The following is a 19,723-nucleotide window of genomic DNA, read 5'->3' on the forward strand; positions in this document are numbered from 1 at the left end:
TTTTCCACTAATAAAATTTTTTTGGCTATATTATTGATTGAAGAACAAATTTGGAGGGTGTGCTTAAAAAAAATTCTCAAAGATTGAAAATCTTAAAACTATCGAAGTTGTTATCGAGAAATTACGAAAAAAATGATATTATTTGCCGGAATTTTTCATTGGTGGAAAAAAACAAACTCGGGGTAAAGTTCGTGATATTATTCTCTACCACTGATAATACTTTAATTAGTAGTAGTATTTTTTTTCTCTACCTCTCTCTTATTTTACCAATTTTGCATTAAAACATGTGTTAAATCCAAAGTGTATATTCTTTGGGGACGGAGGGAGTATTTCTTAAAATTTATGCCGAATTCATATGAGATTCCTAATGGCAATGGGATCCATATGAAACATTCTAATTTCAAACACTTCTTTCTTTCGAGATGATCCATTTTTCTCTAATAATATTTTGAAACTTTTTCTGTTCTACCTAACTTTTACTCCCTCCATCCCATAAAAGATGGCATACTTGTGGGATCCCATAAAAGATGGCATACTTGTGAGATGACACGAGATTTTAGGAGGTTTTGTTTTGTGTGTAAAATGGAAAGAGAAAATATAATTTTTATATTCATGTGAGAGAGAACTTTTTTCAAAAAAGAAAATGTGGCATCTTTTGTGGGATAAATTAAAAAGAAAAATGTGATATTTTATATAGGACAGAGGGAGTACTTCTTCTAGTTATGCATGGCGAATTAAGTATTCACGGGTTCTTCGGGGAGGGTAGAGAGAGGAATATACATATGAATACATAAATTATAAGGCGAACGTGATAGTCATGGACGCATAGGCATTTACTTATAGGCGATGGATTGCATTTTACTAAAGATAATTCTCTGCTTTATTGACTGACCCTTGAGGCTTTGGACGGCCATTGCAACTTGTCATACAACGTGAAAATATTTTATACCAAATGAGTTCAAAATTTATGAGAGCTGGAGATAAAACAAAAAGATATACCTTTAAATCAAAACTTTTAAACACGAAAGCTAAGAAATTATATTAAAAAAAGATAATAATAAAAAAAAATATAAAATAGACGATTGAATAAAACAAGTGATTGAATATTTTATTTTTAATTATTAAAGAAAATAACTCAATTTAATTGGAATATCTTAAAAACAAAATACTCCTAAAATTCAACGATGGAAGAGATTATTATTTGATTTATATGTGTGGTTATGTTTTGAGATTCCAACAACAATTTAACGTGGATATTTTTTAAATTTGAAGGGACAATCATTGGGCGGATCACGTGGTTGGGCTAGAATATTCAAGGAGGTCCACGTGGCTCATATTCTTTAAGATTCAAATGGGCCCCAAGAATCACCAGCCGATACGACTCAATGTCAATTTATTCAATTAAATAAACACCACATTTATGGTGAGAGTGGGCCCATCAACCCAGCCCAACTCATTGGCCCATTACATTTTACTAACTTGCCAACGGTTTTACAGTTGGAAAATCAACTTGAGTTTATACATTCAAATTTTCAAATAACAAATTATGTAAAATTACAATGTTTTGAAAGTTCATAATCATCTTGGGTTTTTGAGTTTTGGTGTTTGGTTGCTATTTCGATTATTGCATATTTGAGTGAGAAACGTTTTAAATCCCGTTAACTTGGAGAAGAAGAAGGGATAAAATAGGAGTCTAGTTAGTCTAGGGAAAGTGGTCCAAGTTTGGTTTTTGCTTTTGCATCCCTCTTTAAGTTTGATTGCCGAATGAAGTTAGAGTTAGTTTACTTGTTTGTTTCGTAAATATTTTGTTGAGTCATAAGTTCTTTAACATTCCAAATTTTAAATGTGTCGTAGTCAGTGTATCAAGTTTGGCCATCTGGCCAATTTGAGCTGCAAAAATCGGTTAATCCTTCAGTTTCCATTTCAATTAAGTTTGAGTCTGTGTGTCGGTCTAATAGTTTAGAATCAAAGCATGGCGGCTTTCCCAAATCTTCCCAACCGTTGTGAAGCATTCATTCCCATGTGTTAAAATCCATGTCATCCCAAAAAATATCTATTTTCATGGGACGCAGGGAGTAGTTCATATTATGAATCATGATAAAAATACGCATTTGTTGAACATAGTGGTGCCATGATGCTTAGATGAATATTTGGTGAGATGAATCTTGTCAAATGTATCAAATCCTTGACAAAAATGGTGATGCTGCAGTTTTTTCACTGAACATTTTCATGTTACTATATCTTTATATGTAATTGGATCCATGTCATAGCTCATCTCTTGCTAATAATTATTAGGTTCTCCTTTTGGTGGCTAGTTGAAGCATTTTCTTATTCAGGAGACTAGTCTTTATGTACTAACTTAAAGGATTTTTTTTTTTAGTTTATGATCTAAACTTTGATGTTTTCATTTATGATACTAACTTAATTTGGTCTAATTTTTTTAGGATAAATTGTTGAAAAAACTATGAAATTTGATCAGATTCTTTTCCTTCTTGCAATTTTAAAAACCAATATGAAAAACTATAAAATTTGTATTTATTTTAAATTAACCTATGGTGAAAATTTTAGATGAGATTGTATTCGATATGGAAGTTGATAAATTTCTTGGTTGAAAAATATAGCGATGTTGTCTATTAATAAATAAAATGATGTTGTTTTGTTGAAAAACATAATCAATACATTGTACGTAGGCAACCACATTTTTTTTTACGAGATAATTGAGAAAAAATCCAAATTTAATTTTTAAAGTTGCGGGACATACCATAGTTTGCTAAAGTTTCATGGTTTTTGGGTAATTTACCATTCTTCTTAAATCTTAATAGCTTGAACTTTCAAAAATCTGTTTAATTTTTGACAATCCATACCATGTAATGGCGATTTTATACCTGGACTGCCGGTTGTGTGGGCAATGACTGATATATCACTGGCCCATTGGTAATTCAATATTTTAATTAAATTTATGATTCCTGAAAGCGAGTTAATTAATATTTATTGACTTTGTGGTCATTACTTAGCTATAATAAATGAATTTTTAAATTAAAGCATATCTTTTTACGAAAGATACGATTCTCTAAATGTAAGTGCCCATTGTAGACGACCTAGAGTTGTATGGTATCCTATCCATGGGGAGAAAATAATTACTAAATGCATAGAATCTTCTTTGAACAATATTAGCTCATTGATGACACTAGTGTGGTTTAATAGTAAATGAGATTCGTAGTGAGGTAAATATTTCCTTGTTTGTTAAAACATGTACGAGGAATCAAACTTTATTTTTTTTATTAATATATAGAAGTAATCTTCAACATACTATATTAATTATGCAATACTTTTATATATTAAAAGATGCAAGTTTAATATAGCCCTATATCTTGAAATTTGGGTAGTACTCTCTCCGTCCCACTCTAGGAGTCCCGGTTTACTATTTTTGGGTGTCCTACTTTAGGAGTCCTGGTTGGAATATACTCCATAATTGGTAATAGGCCTCACATTCCACTCACCTTTTTCCATCACATTTTATTATAAAACTAATACTCCCCCTGTCCTATTACAAATGAAACGTTTTCCTTTTTGGTCTGTCCCATTAAAAATGAAACATTTCTGAAAATAGAAACAATACTCTCTCTACTTTTTCTTCTATCTTACTTTACTCTTTCTCCATTAACTCACAAAACAACACTACATAAAATCTCGTGCCGAAAAGCAAATGTTGCATTTTTAATGGGACGGAGGGAGTTGACTCAACTTATTTTTAACACAAGTATACCCGCAAGTGTACGGGGCTAATGTAGCAAATAGTATCGTATCCACAGAGACAATGAGTGTCAACCTAATTATCACGAACCAACCTCAACTACTATCTAGATGAATCGGAATTTTGGTTTTTCTAAATCTATTTAAAAGCAAGGTAAAAACAATTAAAAACAACTAGAGAACTAAAAGCAAATATGAAAACGGATGTAGATCAAGGATGAGAAGGATAGAATCCTACGGGATCGATAACAATTATCCTATGCTCAACTAACTTCCTAACTATGCCAACAAAGGGTCCCAAGGGTAATTAAGCTATCACTAAGGTAAAACTATATCTTTTCTCAAAGCATATAATTTGTAGATTGCTACCTAGAACCGAAGTCTCCTTCCTAGAACTAAGGCAACAACTCCTAATAGCTCCTAAGATACTTAGCTTCATTCAAAGGCTCAAATCTCTCGATTATATTGGCAAAGACGTCAATTTCTTCTCTTTCAAATTAAACTACTCACTTCTCAGTTCTTGTAGTAAAATCCACATGCATTTATAAGGTGATCAATCAAATAAATGTATAAGCACAAAGAAATCAAAATAACCACATGAGCCAAGGCATAGAAAAAGGAAATCAATTAAACATAAGAATCATTGTATCTCCCCCGTAGAACTCTACGAAAGATTTAGCTACTCATGTTCATCGCAAAAGTCAAAGAAATATTCAAAGAAATATTCAAAAACATGGTTTGAACAAGAATAAAACTAAAAGTAGAAACTCCTAGAATTGGATTGAGCGGATTGGAGGTCTCGTCTTCAATCTTGTGATGAATACTCGTCCTCTCGTTCTTCTCTTCTTCCTAGGTGAAAAAGTAGTATTTTTGGGGTTGAAGGCGTGTAAGTTGTGTTTGGAGGCGTTCCTAGGCATATATATACCTAGGGTTGACTTTGGGCCCGAAATAAGCTGTCCGACGAAGCTAGCGGGTCGCCAAGTTGGGTGTGCGTCGAAGCTGGCGAGTCTCCAGCTGCTTACGGCGTTTTTTTCGTGTTTTGCTGGCGGGTCGCCAGGTTCGTTTGCATGCGAACCTGGCGGGTCGCCAGCTATGTCACTGCTCTGCGCAGTCTTGGTAAAACGGTCATAACTTCTTCTACCGAACTCCGATTGAGACGTTTAAGATATCCACGCGAAGCTCTTTCAAAGACGAAGAGAATGGTATGCATTACATGCGAATCGGACTTCAAAATCTCCAAAAAAAGCTGTCTCGAAAATTGAGTAGCTGCACATCCACATATTTTGTACATTTTTCTACACATTCTTCACAAAATGGTCAAAATACCAACATAATAGAGAAGTAGCTATAACCATGTCTCAAAGTTCACAATATATGATCAAAACCAAGTAAAACTACCCTCTAAAACCATGTAAAATCTAAGTGAATCAGGAGTATATAAAAGTAGGAGCCACATTCCACTATCTTTTTTCACCAACTTTCCTTTGTATTTCTTAAAACTCGTGCCGAACTCAACCGGGACTCCTAAAGTGGGACGAAGGGAGTAGTATTTAATAATTGAGAAGAACTAGTATAGCAAGATAGTCGAGTTGGAAATATGACGTACAAAAGGTGTTTGAATATCAGTTTATTATACGAAATCTATCTAAATCGAATTTATTGTAACATAAATTAATAAATGAAGTTTCAAACTAGATTAAGCATTTCAACCCCTTATGAGCATATATATATATATATATATATATATATATAGGGTTTTGATCTATGAAGACCAGATTTAAATACAGAAACGCAGAACGCGGTCATACGTAGGGCATTTTTAGGTCATAGTTAGTTTATTTTTAGGTCATGCTAACAAAGCATGACCTAAAATGATCTTAACATGACATAAACTCAAATCTTATAATATGACCTAAAACTGCTTAATTATGACCTTCCGTATTTTTGGTTAATTATTGACCATTAGATCATCTAATCCCAGGGCTAAGATTTAGGCTGCAATTTTGGATTTAAACACATACTTATTTTGATCATCTCCCTATATATATATATATAGGGGAGTGATCAATTGTTAACTCATCATTTAATTGCTAACTACAACTAATTTAAGGCCATAGGATTTTAGAAAATGTGTGGTCTACAATTTGCCACGTGTAATTTTCATTTTTATTAATAAAATAAAAAAATATTAAAAAAACGCAAAATTAGGGTTTTAGATGAAAATGTCAATATAGTGTTTCGGAAATATCAACACAATGTTTTGAGAATATCAACACGATGCTTTAAGAATGTTAACCCATTGCTTATATTGACATTTTACATGTATTATATTGACGTATTTTATATAGTATGTTGACATTTCTGCTTTACGAAAAAATTGAAAAAATTTCAATTTTTTTTTCAAATTTTGACGTCGGAACATATGCATATATGATATCGTTGGAATCCTTATAAAATTATCTTTAACTTGATATATGTTATATGAATTTAAAGTTTTGGGATTTCTTTTAAAAGTTAGTTATAACTAAACATGTAGTTAATTGACATTAATGCCCCTATTGATATTTTATGGAATTAATCATATGGCTTTATTGACGTTTTTTGTTGATCGTATTGATATTTCTTGGTTGATGATCTAGGCCCTTAATTTGAATATCTAATGGCTATTATTTAGTTGTAGTTAGCAATTAGGTATTGAGTTAGCAATATAACACTCCCCTATATATATATATATGATATATGGTTTGTGTTAAAATGACAACTCCTCTTAAAATGACAACGTGACAACGCTTATACAACAATATTATTAACGCTACACAACAATATTCAATACGGTAGACAGCAATCTATAGATTGCTGTATAGTGTGTCGGATATTGTTGCTCAAGAAAAATTGCTTGTTTAAAGAACAACAGATTGCTGCCCGTCTTTTTCCAGAATTTTTTTTTTTTTTTGCCACGTGGCAGCTTATTATTCGTCCACGTGTACAAATGATTGGCTAGAAATGGTGGTATGGTGTTATTTTAAGGGGTGGTGGCACCCTAACATGCCCCTATGATATATAGTCATATAGGGTTCGATTTATTTAAATTGGCAAGCCAGTCTACATACGAGTTCTATAGGTTTGATAGAATATTGGTCACACCAATATTAAAATTCGAATTGAACCATATGCTAGAAGATTTTATCAATAGTCAAACTTGAATTGGCCATATGTTAAGATTTTGAGGTGGAATATGTGGAGAAATTGTGGGAGTTGCAAGCCTTCATCACCAACGATGAAATAATTAATGTACTACTATTATTTTATCCTTTATTAAGCATACTTACGGTTTGTTTTTTAATTAATTGCAAGCAAACATGTGTTCTAACTTCTAACTGGAAATTTATTATATGCACGAGACTTGTATTTTATGGAGTACTAGTACATTATTGTAACATGAAGATGGTCTCTTCAATGAAATTACAATAGTATAATTGGGGAAGGTATTGGCCTGGTGTCCAATCATAATATATTTAATTACTCTCAAACGAACTAAAAGCATAACTAGTTTGGCACTGAAAAGAGGTATCTTTAAAAGGAAAAAAAGATTAATGAGAATAATATCTTGATTATGTCCAGAATCAGTATTAGTGTATTACGATACTTGACTTTATTAATATGGGATAAGAATTTAATTTACTGTTTGAAAGTAGCATTACCTAAATGGAAATATGCTTGTTTTATGCTTCGAAATTGGCATTAGTGTTGGAAGAATCTAAGCTTTTATTACTTCAAATCAAATTCTATTTTGTACTTGTCTGTTTTTTCTGTAATTTCATAAGTATCAAAGAAAGTTGGAAGAATTATAGTGCAAGAGCCGGCCACTCCATTACATGGACATTTGGCATTTAAAGATCGAATTAATTATAACCATTTTCTTGTGCTTTAATTAGCTTATATAATTAATTAATTTAGTCCATAAAAATTTATGGACCAAAGGGCTGAAATGAGACTCAATATAATTAAGTAGAGTAGAATTTTGTTATACGTGACTGAGCATCCTTGCTTTCGAATGGATAAGAATAAAATTTTTAAGTAATATAGTAAGCCCAACAAGAAAAGCTAATGCGTTTCTCATTATTCAGATTATTACCACAACCACAAAGACAAAAAATATTTGTCTACTTTAGTATTCTTTTTATATGTTCGATGATTTGAAAATCGTTTATTGGTCACATTCATGCAAGTAAATCAATTATAGTGATGTGACTTATACCTAAGATTGTTAAACAAATTAATGCACAGACATATATACTGTGTCATGCGTAGTTAGAATATTCCGCGGTTGGTAACTATGAGAACCTTAATTTTATGAAGTTGTGAATATAATAAGAGACGAAACTTTTAGATTGGTCTATTTAGAAATGAAAAACCAAAATGACGCTATGAATATAAAATAACTTAAATGTAGCTGCTTTTTTATTTAATAAAAGTGGAACTCAGTGAATATGAGTGGTATTTTCTACTGTACCGTAAATACTTCTTTGACGAGCTAATGATCAAATATCTATGTGCATTTCTCTTTCTCTTTGTAGTTGTAACTAAAGCTTCACCCATGAAACGCTGACAATAACTTTCAAATGAACTATTTATGTATAAGTGGAATCTCACGATGATGCCAGTACACACAGATTTGGTTCCGATTTAAGAAACAATAAAATCTATGCCTCACTCTTTCGGGTATGAGATGATATATACAAATTTTTTACGAGGACTTCGCACCCTTGATAATTAAGAGGATGAATTTGTACTCTTGTAACAAAAATGAATTTTGCAAAAGAAAAAAGCAAAAGTATTTAATGCAAAAATTCTAAATTTAATGAAAACGCAAACAAACGCGACCTTGCACACGTGGCATCGGTATCCCGTAATTCATCAGAGATCCGTTGCCCCTACCTGTAATTCCCACAAGTTAATTAATAATTCCGGGTTTTTATCATATAAACCCCTCAACTTTGTATTTATTACCTATCCATAGCCCTATCCATTATCCACTGGCATTCAACCTTTTCCTTCCTAGCCCCACCTCTCTCTCTCTCACACACTACTCCTCTCTATCTCTCTCTCAAACACACACATATATTAAAATAATGAGCATGTATAATTTAGTGAGTCTCCACTATCTAAAAAACAAAACTGTCATTCTTCAAACCCAAAACTTTGGAAAAATTTCTCTCTCTTATCACACCACAGTCTCCTCCGACAAATCCTCTGCTTTCTACAGTAATGGCGGACCAATTTACCCCTACCTCCTCCCCAAGCCACCGAATCCGCTAGATTCTATCAACCGTTGCCATGAAATTCACTCAACTCTCCTTTTTTTCCGTTTTTTTAAGCACGTGCTAGCTATTTCTGTACGGTCATGGAATTCGCTGAGGAAGTAGGCGAGAGCTCCTCGCCGCCTCGGAGCTACGGCAGCTTTGGAGGAAACAACGATGTGATCAGGAATGATGTTTACAATCGCCTGATTGAGAATGGAAATGAGGAGGCGATTAGTAATCCTCATTTCCTCGAGCAGTTGGTAGCTCACTTTAATAGTTTGCCTACAAGGTTTCTTAGCTCAATCGTTCTACTATTTGTTTCGATTATTTGTGATAGTTATTTACTTGCTTTGCATTTTTGTCAATGCAGAGATTTTGGAAAATGATCTTCTCTTTATGTTTTCAATATATGTATGTGTGTATAATATGTAAGCATACTTGTAAAATATTATTTAAACGCATGCTTTGACATTGAGCTCGGAAGGGAGATAGGAATTTCAGTTGTATAAGGAGGTGTTTGATGTTCTGTTCCAGTTTTTAGATACTTGATTATGTTATTGTTAATCTGGTGCTGTGACTTAATTGATTTATGGTATTTTTTTGCTTTTCAGTTATGGACTGGATATCAATATGGAAAAAGTGGAAGATGTGTTGTTACATCAAAAGCTTCTTGCTAGTGCAAAGGATCCTATCAATCGACCTGTTTTCCACATCCGTTTACTAGAGGTACATTTGGCGTTCTTTGTTACTCAATTCCAATCTTCATTTCCTACGTATTGGGTTAGCTTGACAAAGAAGAATCGAAAATTGAATGGAAAGTGGCATTATTTTTGTCTGTTTTTGCATCCTCACGAGTGTAACATTAGTGGCTCATGGTTTGGTATTATTAGGATGCAGTCAGAACTCATAAGCCAAAAACTTTATGCTTGTGTGATTTTTATGAACAAATTGACAGGGAACGAATTAGCAAATTTAGCTTTTGCGTTCTTGATATTTTATGTTCTTCCACTGACTCATTGAGTTTAAAATTAAAAACAGTAATGATAACTTGCTGTCCCTGGTTTGGTATAAGAACTAAGCATGAAAACATGAAAATTCAATCTAGTGATGCCTAAAAACAATAGCACCGTCATTCCTTAGAATGTTCTGGAGTAAACACGTCTTGATCGCTCCTATATAAATCACATCTTGAGAACTAACGGCTTGTGTTTAAATACTAGGAGTGGCCTATTAGTAGGACTCAACCTTTCTTTGGCATGCAAGGAGATATGCTTTCTATATCTGGTGAAGAACCACAAAATTGGTCCGTATAGGATACATGAATATGGAGAGAAAAGTTTTCCTAACAAAAAGTTGATCAATTTCTTTCTAGTTAAAAGGACGAATAGAAGAGATTTCATGGGGACAAAGTAATTATTACAGTAGATAGTAACTGCACGGTGCTAGTGTCACAAAAAACCGTAGCAAACATATTATCAATTATCAATATGTGTTGATACATTGAGGTCTCATTCAGGTCACTTGCTTTTGTTGCCTTAGTAGTCAGACCACACCAGAAATTTTCATAACTGTTGTTCCTCAGAATTCTTACGAAAAGACTTCCTGATCCTTCACCAATTAGCTAAGTACTATTCTAGGATGATAACTGCTTTTCTGCTGGACTACTGCTTTATTGCCAACATCTGCATCATTCATGAGGACATTGGTTCAGATCTCTCAAATTTGAGCCGCCTATCTGCATTAATTTAGTTATCAGTGAGCATCTCATTTCGTTGATATGTTTCCGATGTATGCTCATTTTATTTAATTTTTTTGTACTGCTTAGCATGCCTGCACTAGAGATGATGATTTTGAGGAGGAACAAATTTCAAGTGCTCTTCCTGCCTCAATTCCACATTATACGAATAATGGTGTCCACTCGTCAAATGGAAGGTACTTGAGATATTAGGTTAATTGTAATGAATAGATTCTAGATTCCTCTTTTTCCTATAAAGGCATGTTCTTTTGGTATAATTGCACATGAATTTATATGTCGTTGTAAGCCTTTGCACTATTACTTTGCTTGGGAACAGGAATTCTGGGGGTGACTGTGAGACTTGTTCTAAGCTTGAGGATCTTAATCTGGATGTTAGGAAGGATTCTAATGACGTAAACAAGGAAATTTATCCTGAAGGTTTTGTGCAAAGGTAGTTTTGCATTCTTTCATGATTTTTCACTTTTAGACTCTCAATGATGAAACTTGCGTTAGCATTTGGGACATCATAGGAGCTAATGTAGGTAGAGTTCCACCCATTGTTCAGCTCTTTACCTGTAGATAATAGAGGGACAAATTGATATAGATTGGAAACTTAATTCAAATGCTTGGATCCCGGATTTTAAGAATCACGAGTTGTCAAACATAAAATGGGCGAGTTTTTGTTTAGCTGAATCTGGAATTTGCTTTAAAACCATGATATGTATCCCAAGTTAAGATGAATTTTATGACATACTCCGTATGTGATAGCTCAGGACCAAGCATTCACAATTTACTTGTTATCATTGACAAACCAGGAAGATGTGTAATATAGATTCTTTCTTTGGATCACTTTGATGAACATTCCCTACTAGTCTACTAACTATAATAGGATGACAGAAAATCCATGTGTATTGCAGGGAGGAAGCATCATGCTTACCAATTCATGAGATAATATTTTCAACACTTGACAAACCAAAACTTCTCAGTCAGGTAAAAGAAGAGGGTTATTGCTACTTTAGTTATTAGTTTTTAGGCCTTATAATATGCACTAGTGCCACTTGTTGTGTTAGCTATCTCTGTTGAGGTAAGACGGATTATTTTCAATGATTTGGGAAGCACTTTATATTTTTATGTTATGTCAGTGGTATATTCACTTATTTTCATGCTAAATTTCTGATATGGTGGTCTTAACTGTTTTGCAAATGAAAATATGTTCACTTTCCATTTTCGTCCGTCCCATAAAAATATGGGCATTTCCTTTTGTGGAAAGAGATCCCAATTTTAGTACCCCTATACATCAAGTTATTTACAACTTATACCACCATTAAAACACTAATAATAATGTGGGTCTCACTATTCACTAACACTACTTTAACTACCCTTCTTCTGCTCTCTCTTACTTTACCAATTTTGTCTTGATTCCTGTTCCATATCATGTGCCCATATTTTTATGGGACGGAGGGAGTATAATTTATTTGTGTACTTCTATTTCCTTCTCTTTTCTCTTTGTTTTTCATATCGGCACTCATATTCATTACTGTTTGTTTGTTATTTTAACAGCAAAATGCATTTGTTTTTTACCCCAATAACTATTATCTTGTGCTCAGCTATCTGCTTTGCTCTCTGATGCTGGACTAAATATCCGTGAAGCTCATGTTTTTTCCACAACAGATGGCTACTCCCTGGACGTATTTGTTGTTGATGGATGGCATTCTGAGGTATCCTTCTTAAGCCTATCAAGCGTGTGAGATATGTCACATTTATAATGTAGGATGGAAGTGGTTTTCAGATCCCATATTTTTTACTTAGTTTAGTTCAGACAGCTCTACAAATATTTAGAATATTCAGTATCCCTGCCCCCTTTTCTTTAAAAAACTGCAAGCCTAGAAACTATCCTATCACAAATTATATACCTATATTCTAATGGGGTGAAAGCATAAATGTGTTGTTTTGATCCACACAACGACAAATGGAGGCAAGCCAGTAACTGACATTCATCGCATTTTTTCAATTTTGTGATAGTTTGTGCATTTAATTATAATTAGGAACAGTTTGATATTTTTGTTAAACTTCAGTTGTTGTGTAATTTAGCCTAATAAATATGAACTTCGTGCTAGTCTATTATAATAATTGTGTGTTCACAAAATTATGCAATTGAAGTAATGTATGATGTTCACAGGCTTGAGTGGCAATATGCATAATGTTCCTATGTTTTTGCTTAAAAGTGCACTTGGAAGATGTAATTTTACATTATCATTTTTCAAGGATTTTGCCCAAATATTCCGTACTTGTTACTGCTAAGTAGTGCCAAGCTTCCTTATGTTGAAATTGCTGACTTCTGCAATACAATGATTAGGATACAGAAGGATTATACAAAGTGATTAGGAAAGCAATTGCTGAGAGTGAGGTAATTAATACTCCATATTGTTTGCCCATAACAATGCATTTATTCACCTTAATATGTTTGTTTTTTCTTTTCAAATCTGATATGTTCAGTTCCAGTGTCCTTCTCTGTATGTTATGTTACTCTAAATATTGCTTAGTTCCACTGCCATCCTCCATTCTCTAAACCCAATATCTCGCTAGTTGCTTCTGTGCTCTCAGTTTGAGCCACCAAAATTGGCATAAAAGCTTTTCTTTTCCTCTTCCTAAGATGATCGAGACTATTATCATGCATTACCTCTTACTGCTTACTTTCATATGGTCATTGGATTAATGTAGAAGATTCTGTAAATGCTATAAGGAAGTAGTGCATTTCTATAGCTAATTTACTATTGTAGATGAATATTTTTGGATCTTGTTTAATGGAGAGAGTAATCAAGTATGCATCTGTTTGTTGAAGGATGTGGTAATCGAGAGTCTGGCCCATTGTTGCTTAATAAGTAACTTAGATAAAGTTGATATTAGGTGTGGTGTAGATGAATAAGTCAATCTAAAGTCTCCAAGAAGAAAGTAAACTTGGTGCGAAATGTTCGGACTCTTAATGATGTGTAGTAAGAGGATTGATATAGTTTGTACAGGTCCTTCACTCTTTCAGATCAACTGGATACATCTAAAGTTATTGTAGTTGTAGGAGGGAATATCATTTTTGTTCAATTCTTTTGTGATGCAGGTTTGGCTTTACATTTATTCATCCTGTCATGTTTTCTTATGTGTGCATTCGTCACCATTAACTCCATTTTTTCTTCCAAGAATAACTTATTATTAGCATCTATATGTTTATGGTCACCTCACAAATAATCTGCCTTCAATTATCAAGGGATCATGGTCTGGTTCTTTACGATCTCAATCAATTTTGGAGAAAGCTATTGCTGCACAAAGAAATTCCGAAGATTGGGAAATTGATTGGCGATTGTTGAAGATAGGGGAAAAAATTGCATCTGGATCATGTGGAGATCTGTTAGTTCAATGCTCTACTCATTCGAATTTGTTGACTGATTGAGCCATTTTTTGCTTGTGCTTATATCTCTAATATTCTCAATGAGAAGGTATCGGGGAGTATATCTTTGTGAAAATGTTGCTGTCAAGGTACTGAGATCCGAGCATTTGAATAACTCTCTGGAGGCAGAGTTTGCACAGGAAGTTGCTATTCTGAGGTAATTATTATTGCAGACTAGTGTAATATATATTCTAGATTCTAGAATCAATTCATACCATGAATAGTATGGTAAATGTAGTAGAGTCAAGAAGGTCTCTTGAAATTAGAATAATATGTTGAAATCCCTTTTATTTGGAGCAGACAGGTACAGCACAACAATGTTGTACGTTTCGTTGGTGCTTGCACAAAGTTGCCACATTTATGCATAGTGACAGGTAATGTGCTTTGAAGAAGAGTACTAGCTAGCGTCGTTAGATATTTTCGTTTCTATACCATGCCAATATTGTACACGCTTTGTTGGCATTCTTGTATTGATGGCTTGTTGCATCAAAATAAACATGATTAGTTACTGATTTCTTTTTCAACTACTGTAGTGTGTAATTTCCCGATGATTTATTTGTGCTAATATCATTTCTAGAGTACATGCCCAGAGGAAGCCTCTATGAATATTTGCATAAGAATCATCCCTCGTTGAAGCTCCCACAGTTGTTGAAGTTCGCAATTGATGTCTGCAAAGGAATGGAGTACCTACATCAGAAGGATGTTATTCACAGGGATCTGAAAACTGCAAATTTGCTTATGGATTCTTCCAGTGTGAGTTATTCATAAGAATTTAAATTTTCTGCACCTTACTATTCATGTCTGATGCTCCTTTATCTTCTTCTTGGATATAATGAGATTTTGGCATCCTTGGTACACTATGCAGTCCTTTTGCTATATTGAAAGTTATGATTTGTTGATCTGTGCGGTAATTTGTTTCAAGGTTGTTAAAGTGGCAGATTTTGGAGTTGCTCGGTTCCAGAACAATGGTGGGGTTATGACTGCAGAAACTGGAACATACCGATGGATGGCACCTGAGGTAGATCCCTTTCCAATTCCTATAAGTTATTTTCCTTAGAGACGATTTACATATTCTGCAGCGGATATATGACATGAGGTTTGTTTTCTAAATTTTTCGTTGGTTAATTTTGTGAATCCATTGCTTATCATAATACTACAAATTGTGTCTTTTATGTCTTAATTCTGCAACCTAGGCTCGCCCTATCTGGTGAGCGGTTTCTTACCCATTTTTCATTATACAGGTGATAAACCATCAACCGTATGACCAAAAAGCAGATGTTTTCAGTTTTGCCATTGTTCTTTGGGAGCTTGTGACAGCCAAGGTGATAAATTTTTATTTAAGTTAGTGATCTTCATGGCTTAACACAAATAGTTTTGTTGCAAAAGGCCCAAAAATTTCTTACTATTTTGAAGAATTTTCATCAAGTTGAATGACAATGCTAAAATATGAAAAACCAAAGGCTCTATTCACCTTTGCCTCCTTTTTTCCATTACAGATACCTTATGATAACATGACTCCTCTACAAGCTGCCTTAGGAGTGAGACAGGTTTGTCAACTACTTCGGCTTTGATTATAATATTTGCACATTTCAGTTTTGACTTATTTCATGAACGAACTAGGGACTTCGACCGGAACTCCCAATGGATGCACATCCAAAAATAATAAGCCTGATGCAGAGATGTTGGGAAGCCGTTCCTAGCGAACGGCCTTCATTCAGCGACATCAGAATCGAGCTGGAGGCACTCCAGCAGGAAGTAAATGTGTGTGCATAGAAATTCATGCTAAAACTCTTGAACACCACAAACTCATTGATGAATGATAGTATATTGCCAATTTTGCAGGATGCACCTAATGGCTGCTAACAATCAACATGCAATCGACGTGATTCGATACTAACGAGTGAGTGCTTTGTTAATTCTCCTCATCTTTTTATGATACAATTATAGAGGTAAATGGAGGAACATAAGTATATTTGTAATATAGATCATAGTTGGTATGATGCAGTTTTGTTGTAGGAAGCAGTTAACACCAATTTCTGTACCTGTAAACGTTGTTGAGTTGTGAATGAACAAAAGTGAGTGGTTTCCACGGTTTCAGGAATGCAAATATATCCAAATTGAGATTTCACAAAAATTTATGTCCAAAACTTTGTTCATTTGATTAAGAAATGGATCTGCAAATAAGAGTTTTATTTAGCAACTGAAAAATGAATTGATCTGTTTTTTTAATTAAACAAAAAACAAAAAAAGAGACGACGCCTGAGAGATTCGAACTCTCGCGGGGAAACCCCATGTACTTAGCAGGCACACGCCTTAACCACTCGGCCAAAGCGTCTAAGATGTAAATTAGTGGTGAGATTATAGTTTACTAAGCTACCAATCTTTAATACTACTAACTTACAATAATGTCACTATTTTATCATTAGCGAATTCTAGAAAAAATTCATTAGATTATTTTCCATTACGCAACTTTGAAAATTATATTTTAAGGTTATGTTTGTTCGGCGGAATTTTATTGGAGAAACTAATTTGATTTCTTAACTTTTTAGAAATTAGTGTTTGTTTCGATTTCTGATTAATATTCTAGGACCCTGATTTATTGGAGTATACTCCTTCCATTCTAAAAAAATATCAAACTTTTTGTAATTTTAGATTGTACATTACAAGTGATCAATTTTCTTTTTCAATAAAAAACAAAACTTTAACTTTCTCTTACTTTATTCTCTTTATCTCTCTTACTTTTTCCCTTCTCATAAATTATCTCCACTAAACTCAATATACTCTCTTAGTCCCAAGATAAGCGAATCACTTCTTTTGGGCACGAGATTTAAGAAATTGATGTTTATAAAGTTAAAGTAGAGAGTATAGTATGAGAGAGAGAGAGAAAGTAGAGAAGTAAAGAGAGAATAAAGTAGGTGAATAGTAAAGTAAGAGAGAGAAGTTTTGCTAAAAAGAGAAATAACTCACTTATAGTGGCACATCCCAAAAAGGATTATGATTTATTTTGCGATGGATGAAGTATATCATTTTCTTAAATCTTGTGAAAAATTTAAAAGAAATACATCACTTGTGACAAGACGAAGGGAGTAATTTTTATTACTTTAGACAACTATTATTATTATTATTATTATTATTATTATTATTATTATTTTATAAATTAGTAAGAATTTATATTTTAATACTATAATTTAAAGTTATGAATCATGGATTATATTCAATACTGAACTAATTATTTTAGTATTTATATTTTATTAGTATCTTGATTATTTTTCAAACATAATAAAATAAAGTTTTAGGGATCACAATTTTAAGATCTATGTTCCCTTTAATCATTTTTATTGCCTACTTACTTTTCCTTCGGCAGCAATAAAAGGTTTATGACAAATATTTAAAAAAAACACGAAATTAACGCCTCATAGTTCTTGTATGGGAAAAAGAAATAATTAAGGCCCACAATGAATTTGAGTCAAATAGAAATTTCAAAATCTATGGGCTGTCTTAAGATGGAAACAATTTAACCATATGTCTATGGAGGCTTTTTCTTAACAACAAAACAATTAAAGTAGTTAGGAAAATTAAAATCTTTCTTATGATTGATTTGAAGGGTCTTCGCTGGTTTATTACATAAACAATAACATATAAATAATTGTCTCTATTAGAATTGCGTGATTATAGAAAAGTTAAAGAGTACTTCTTCAAAAGTAGAAAATTTCTGATTTGAGACATTCAAAAGCATTATAAACCTCTTGGGAAGATAGAAACTACGAAAAATATTACTCCACTACAGTTGTTTCTAGAAAATATGTAAGGTTGTTTTTGTTAATATATTAAAATAGAAAAATGATACATTAAACACAACATAAAATATAATTTCGGGGAAAAAGTTAAATTGATAATGTAAAAAGAAATAGTTTCCATTAAATTATAAATTGTAGAAATTAGAAATATTGTGGGCCAAAAGTTTGTTTGCGATTACAAGCAAACCACACAAAGAATAGTCTTTCTGATAATAAAAAAGGTAAGGGAGTAATTGTTCAAAAGTAAAAACTTCCTAAAGGTAAAAATTCCATAGATGTTACTCTTCGTTTTGCGGTAATTAAATTGTGGAGCATTCTTTTTCCAGTGTCCCACGATAAGGAGTAATTTTTTTTAATCTAAAATCAATATTTTTAATCTCTCCTACTTCATTTATTCTTTAATAACTACTCGTTGAAAACAATATTTTTTTTCATTTTTTTATGTTTTGGAAATTTTTAAAGATAAATTTGTTAGGTGCGTACCCTAAAGCATGTCATTTTATTACTGAAATATTGATGAATATTATATTCTAAAAAGTGTAAAAATTTATATAAATGAAAGGTATTAACAATATATAAATGAAGCCACACGGTGCTAAATTACCACGGACTTTGTCTCGAAACCGTTATTCAATAAAATTGACAATACAAAAGTTATGTAAATTGTTAGGGTGCCACCGCCCCTTAAAATAAGACCATATCACCATTCTTAGTCAATCATTTGTACATGTGGACGAATAATACACTGCCACGTGGCAAAAATAAAAACTGAAAAAGACGGTTAGCAATTTGCTGGTCTTTATACAACAATATTTCTTGTCCAGCAATATCCGACACACTATACATCAATCTATAGATTGCTGTGTAGTGTTTGTATTATTGATGTGTAGGTTTATAATATTGTTGTATAAGTGGTGCCACGGTGTCAATTTAAAATAGATTGTTATTTTAACACAAAGCTATATGTATATTTATAAATAAATGTTATTGAATCTTCTTTTCATGAATATTTGTCATGCAATAGGTCCACGTCTAAGTAGGTGAAGTCCATGCATCCTCTAACGAATGTTTAAGCAAACAAATTATTCAACGTCAAATAAATGATTGATGATGACTCATATTGTTCTCTTCTTTTCCTTTAGATACAACAAGTTTTTTACCTACATTTTAATGTCTCGTCGCTTACCGGAAATCTTGTATAAGCATAGTTTTCAAAACTTCCATATATCATACGGGCGTACTGATCCATATCTCTATTAATTTGTGACTCAATTATTTTCCATATCTTTCCATATATGCTTATTATTATTTTCTTGGGTATTAGGGAATTAGTATTATAAATAGAAGTATTTGTTATCTTTTGAATCAATCATTGAAGAAATACAATTATCTTATTTTATTTTCACGCAATTTTGTATTGTTCTTGGTTTGGTCGATGGACAAAGCTCCTGCGACTGCCTTTTATCCCTATGTCGATCGCAATTGCCACGCCAGAATCTTGTTAAGGGAATTTATCCTCGCCCCTATGTCGATCGCAATTGCCACGCCAGAATCTTGTTAAGGGAATTTATCCTCGCAATCGCCATGCCAGAATCTTGTTAAGGGAATTTATCCCTTAACAATTGGTGTTTTCATTGAGAGTTTCAATGAAAGCACCAATCGTTAAGAGATAAATTCCCTAAGATTACGGCGTTGC

The 19,723-nt window shown here is 33.0% G+C and overlaps 1 protein-coding gene and 1 non-coding gene across 4 annotated transcripts; one reads left to right on the top strand and one right to left on the bottom strand.

Annotated features, from left to right (window-relative positions):
* Positions 1–8,926: 8,926 nt before the first annotated feature.
* On the top strand, positions 8,927–16,327 carry LOC125208289 (serine/threonine-protein kinase STY46-like). Of its 3 annotated transcripts, XM_048107871.1 has the most exons (17): positions 8,927–9,345; positions 9,668–9,782; positions 10,882–10,988; positions 11,129–11,242; positions 11,709–11,781; positions 12,399–12,509; positions 13,148–13,198; positions 14,051–14,190; positions 14,280–14,387; positions 14,531–14,604; positions 14,808–14,983; positions 15,153–15,248; positions 15,472–15,552; positions 15,727–15,777; positions 15,851–15,991; positions 16,073–16,130; positions 16,247–16,327. In XM_048107871.1, exons 1-16 carry the CDS (start codon positions 9,158–9,160, stop codon positions 16,091–16,093), a joined length of 1,647 nt encoding a protein of 548 aa, XP_047963828.1. In that variant the 5' UTR covers positions 8,927–9,157; the 3' UTR covers positions 16,094–16,130; positions 16,247–16,327. The 3 variants fall into 3 exon arrangements, with proteins under 3 accessions (XP_047963828.1, XP_047963826.1, XP_047963827.1); XM_048107869.1 differs by having other exon boundaries at positions 16,054–16,327; XM_048107870.1 differs by having other exon boundaries at positions 16,073–16,327.
* A 156-nt stretch (positions 16,328–16,483) lies between these two features.
* Positions 16,484–16,565, bottom strand: TRNAS-GCU. The gene has a single exon. It is a non-coding gene; the product is annotated as a tRNA-Ser (tRNA).
* Positions 16,566–19,723: the final 3,158 nt, after the last annotated feature.

The sequence above is a fragment of the Salvia hispanica genome, chromosome 2 (assembly GCF_023119035.1).
Source record: "Salvia hispanica cultivar TCC Black 2014 chromosome 2, UniMelb_Shisp_WGS_1.0, whole genome shotgun sequence".
NCBI lineage: Eukaryota > Viridiplantae > Streptophyta > Magnoliopsida > Lamiales > Lamiaceae > Salvia > Salvia hispanica.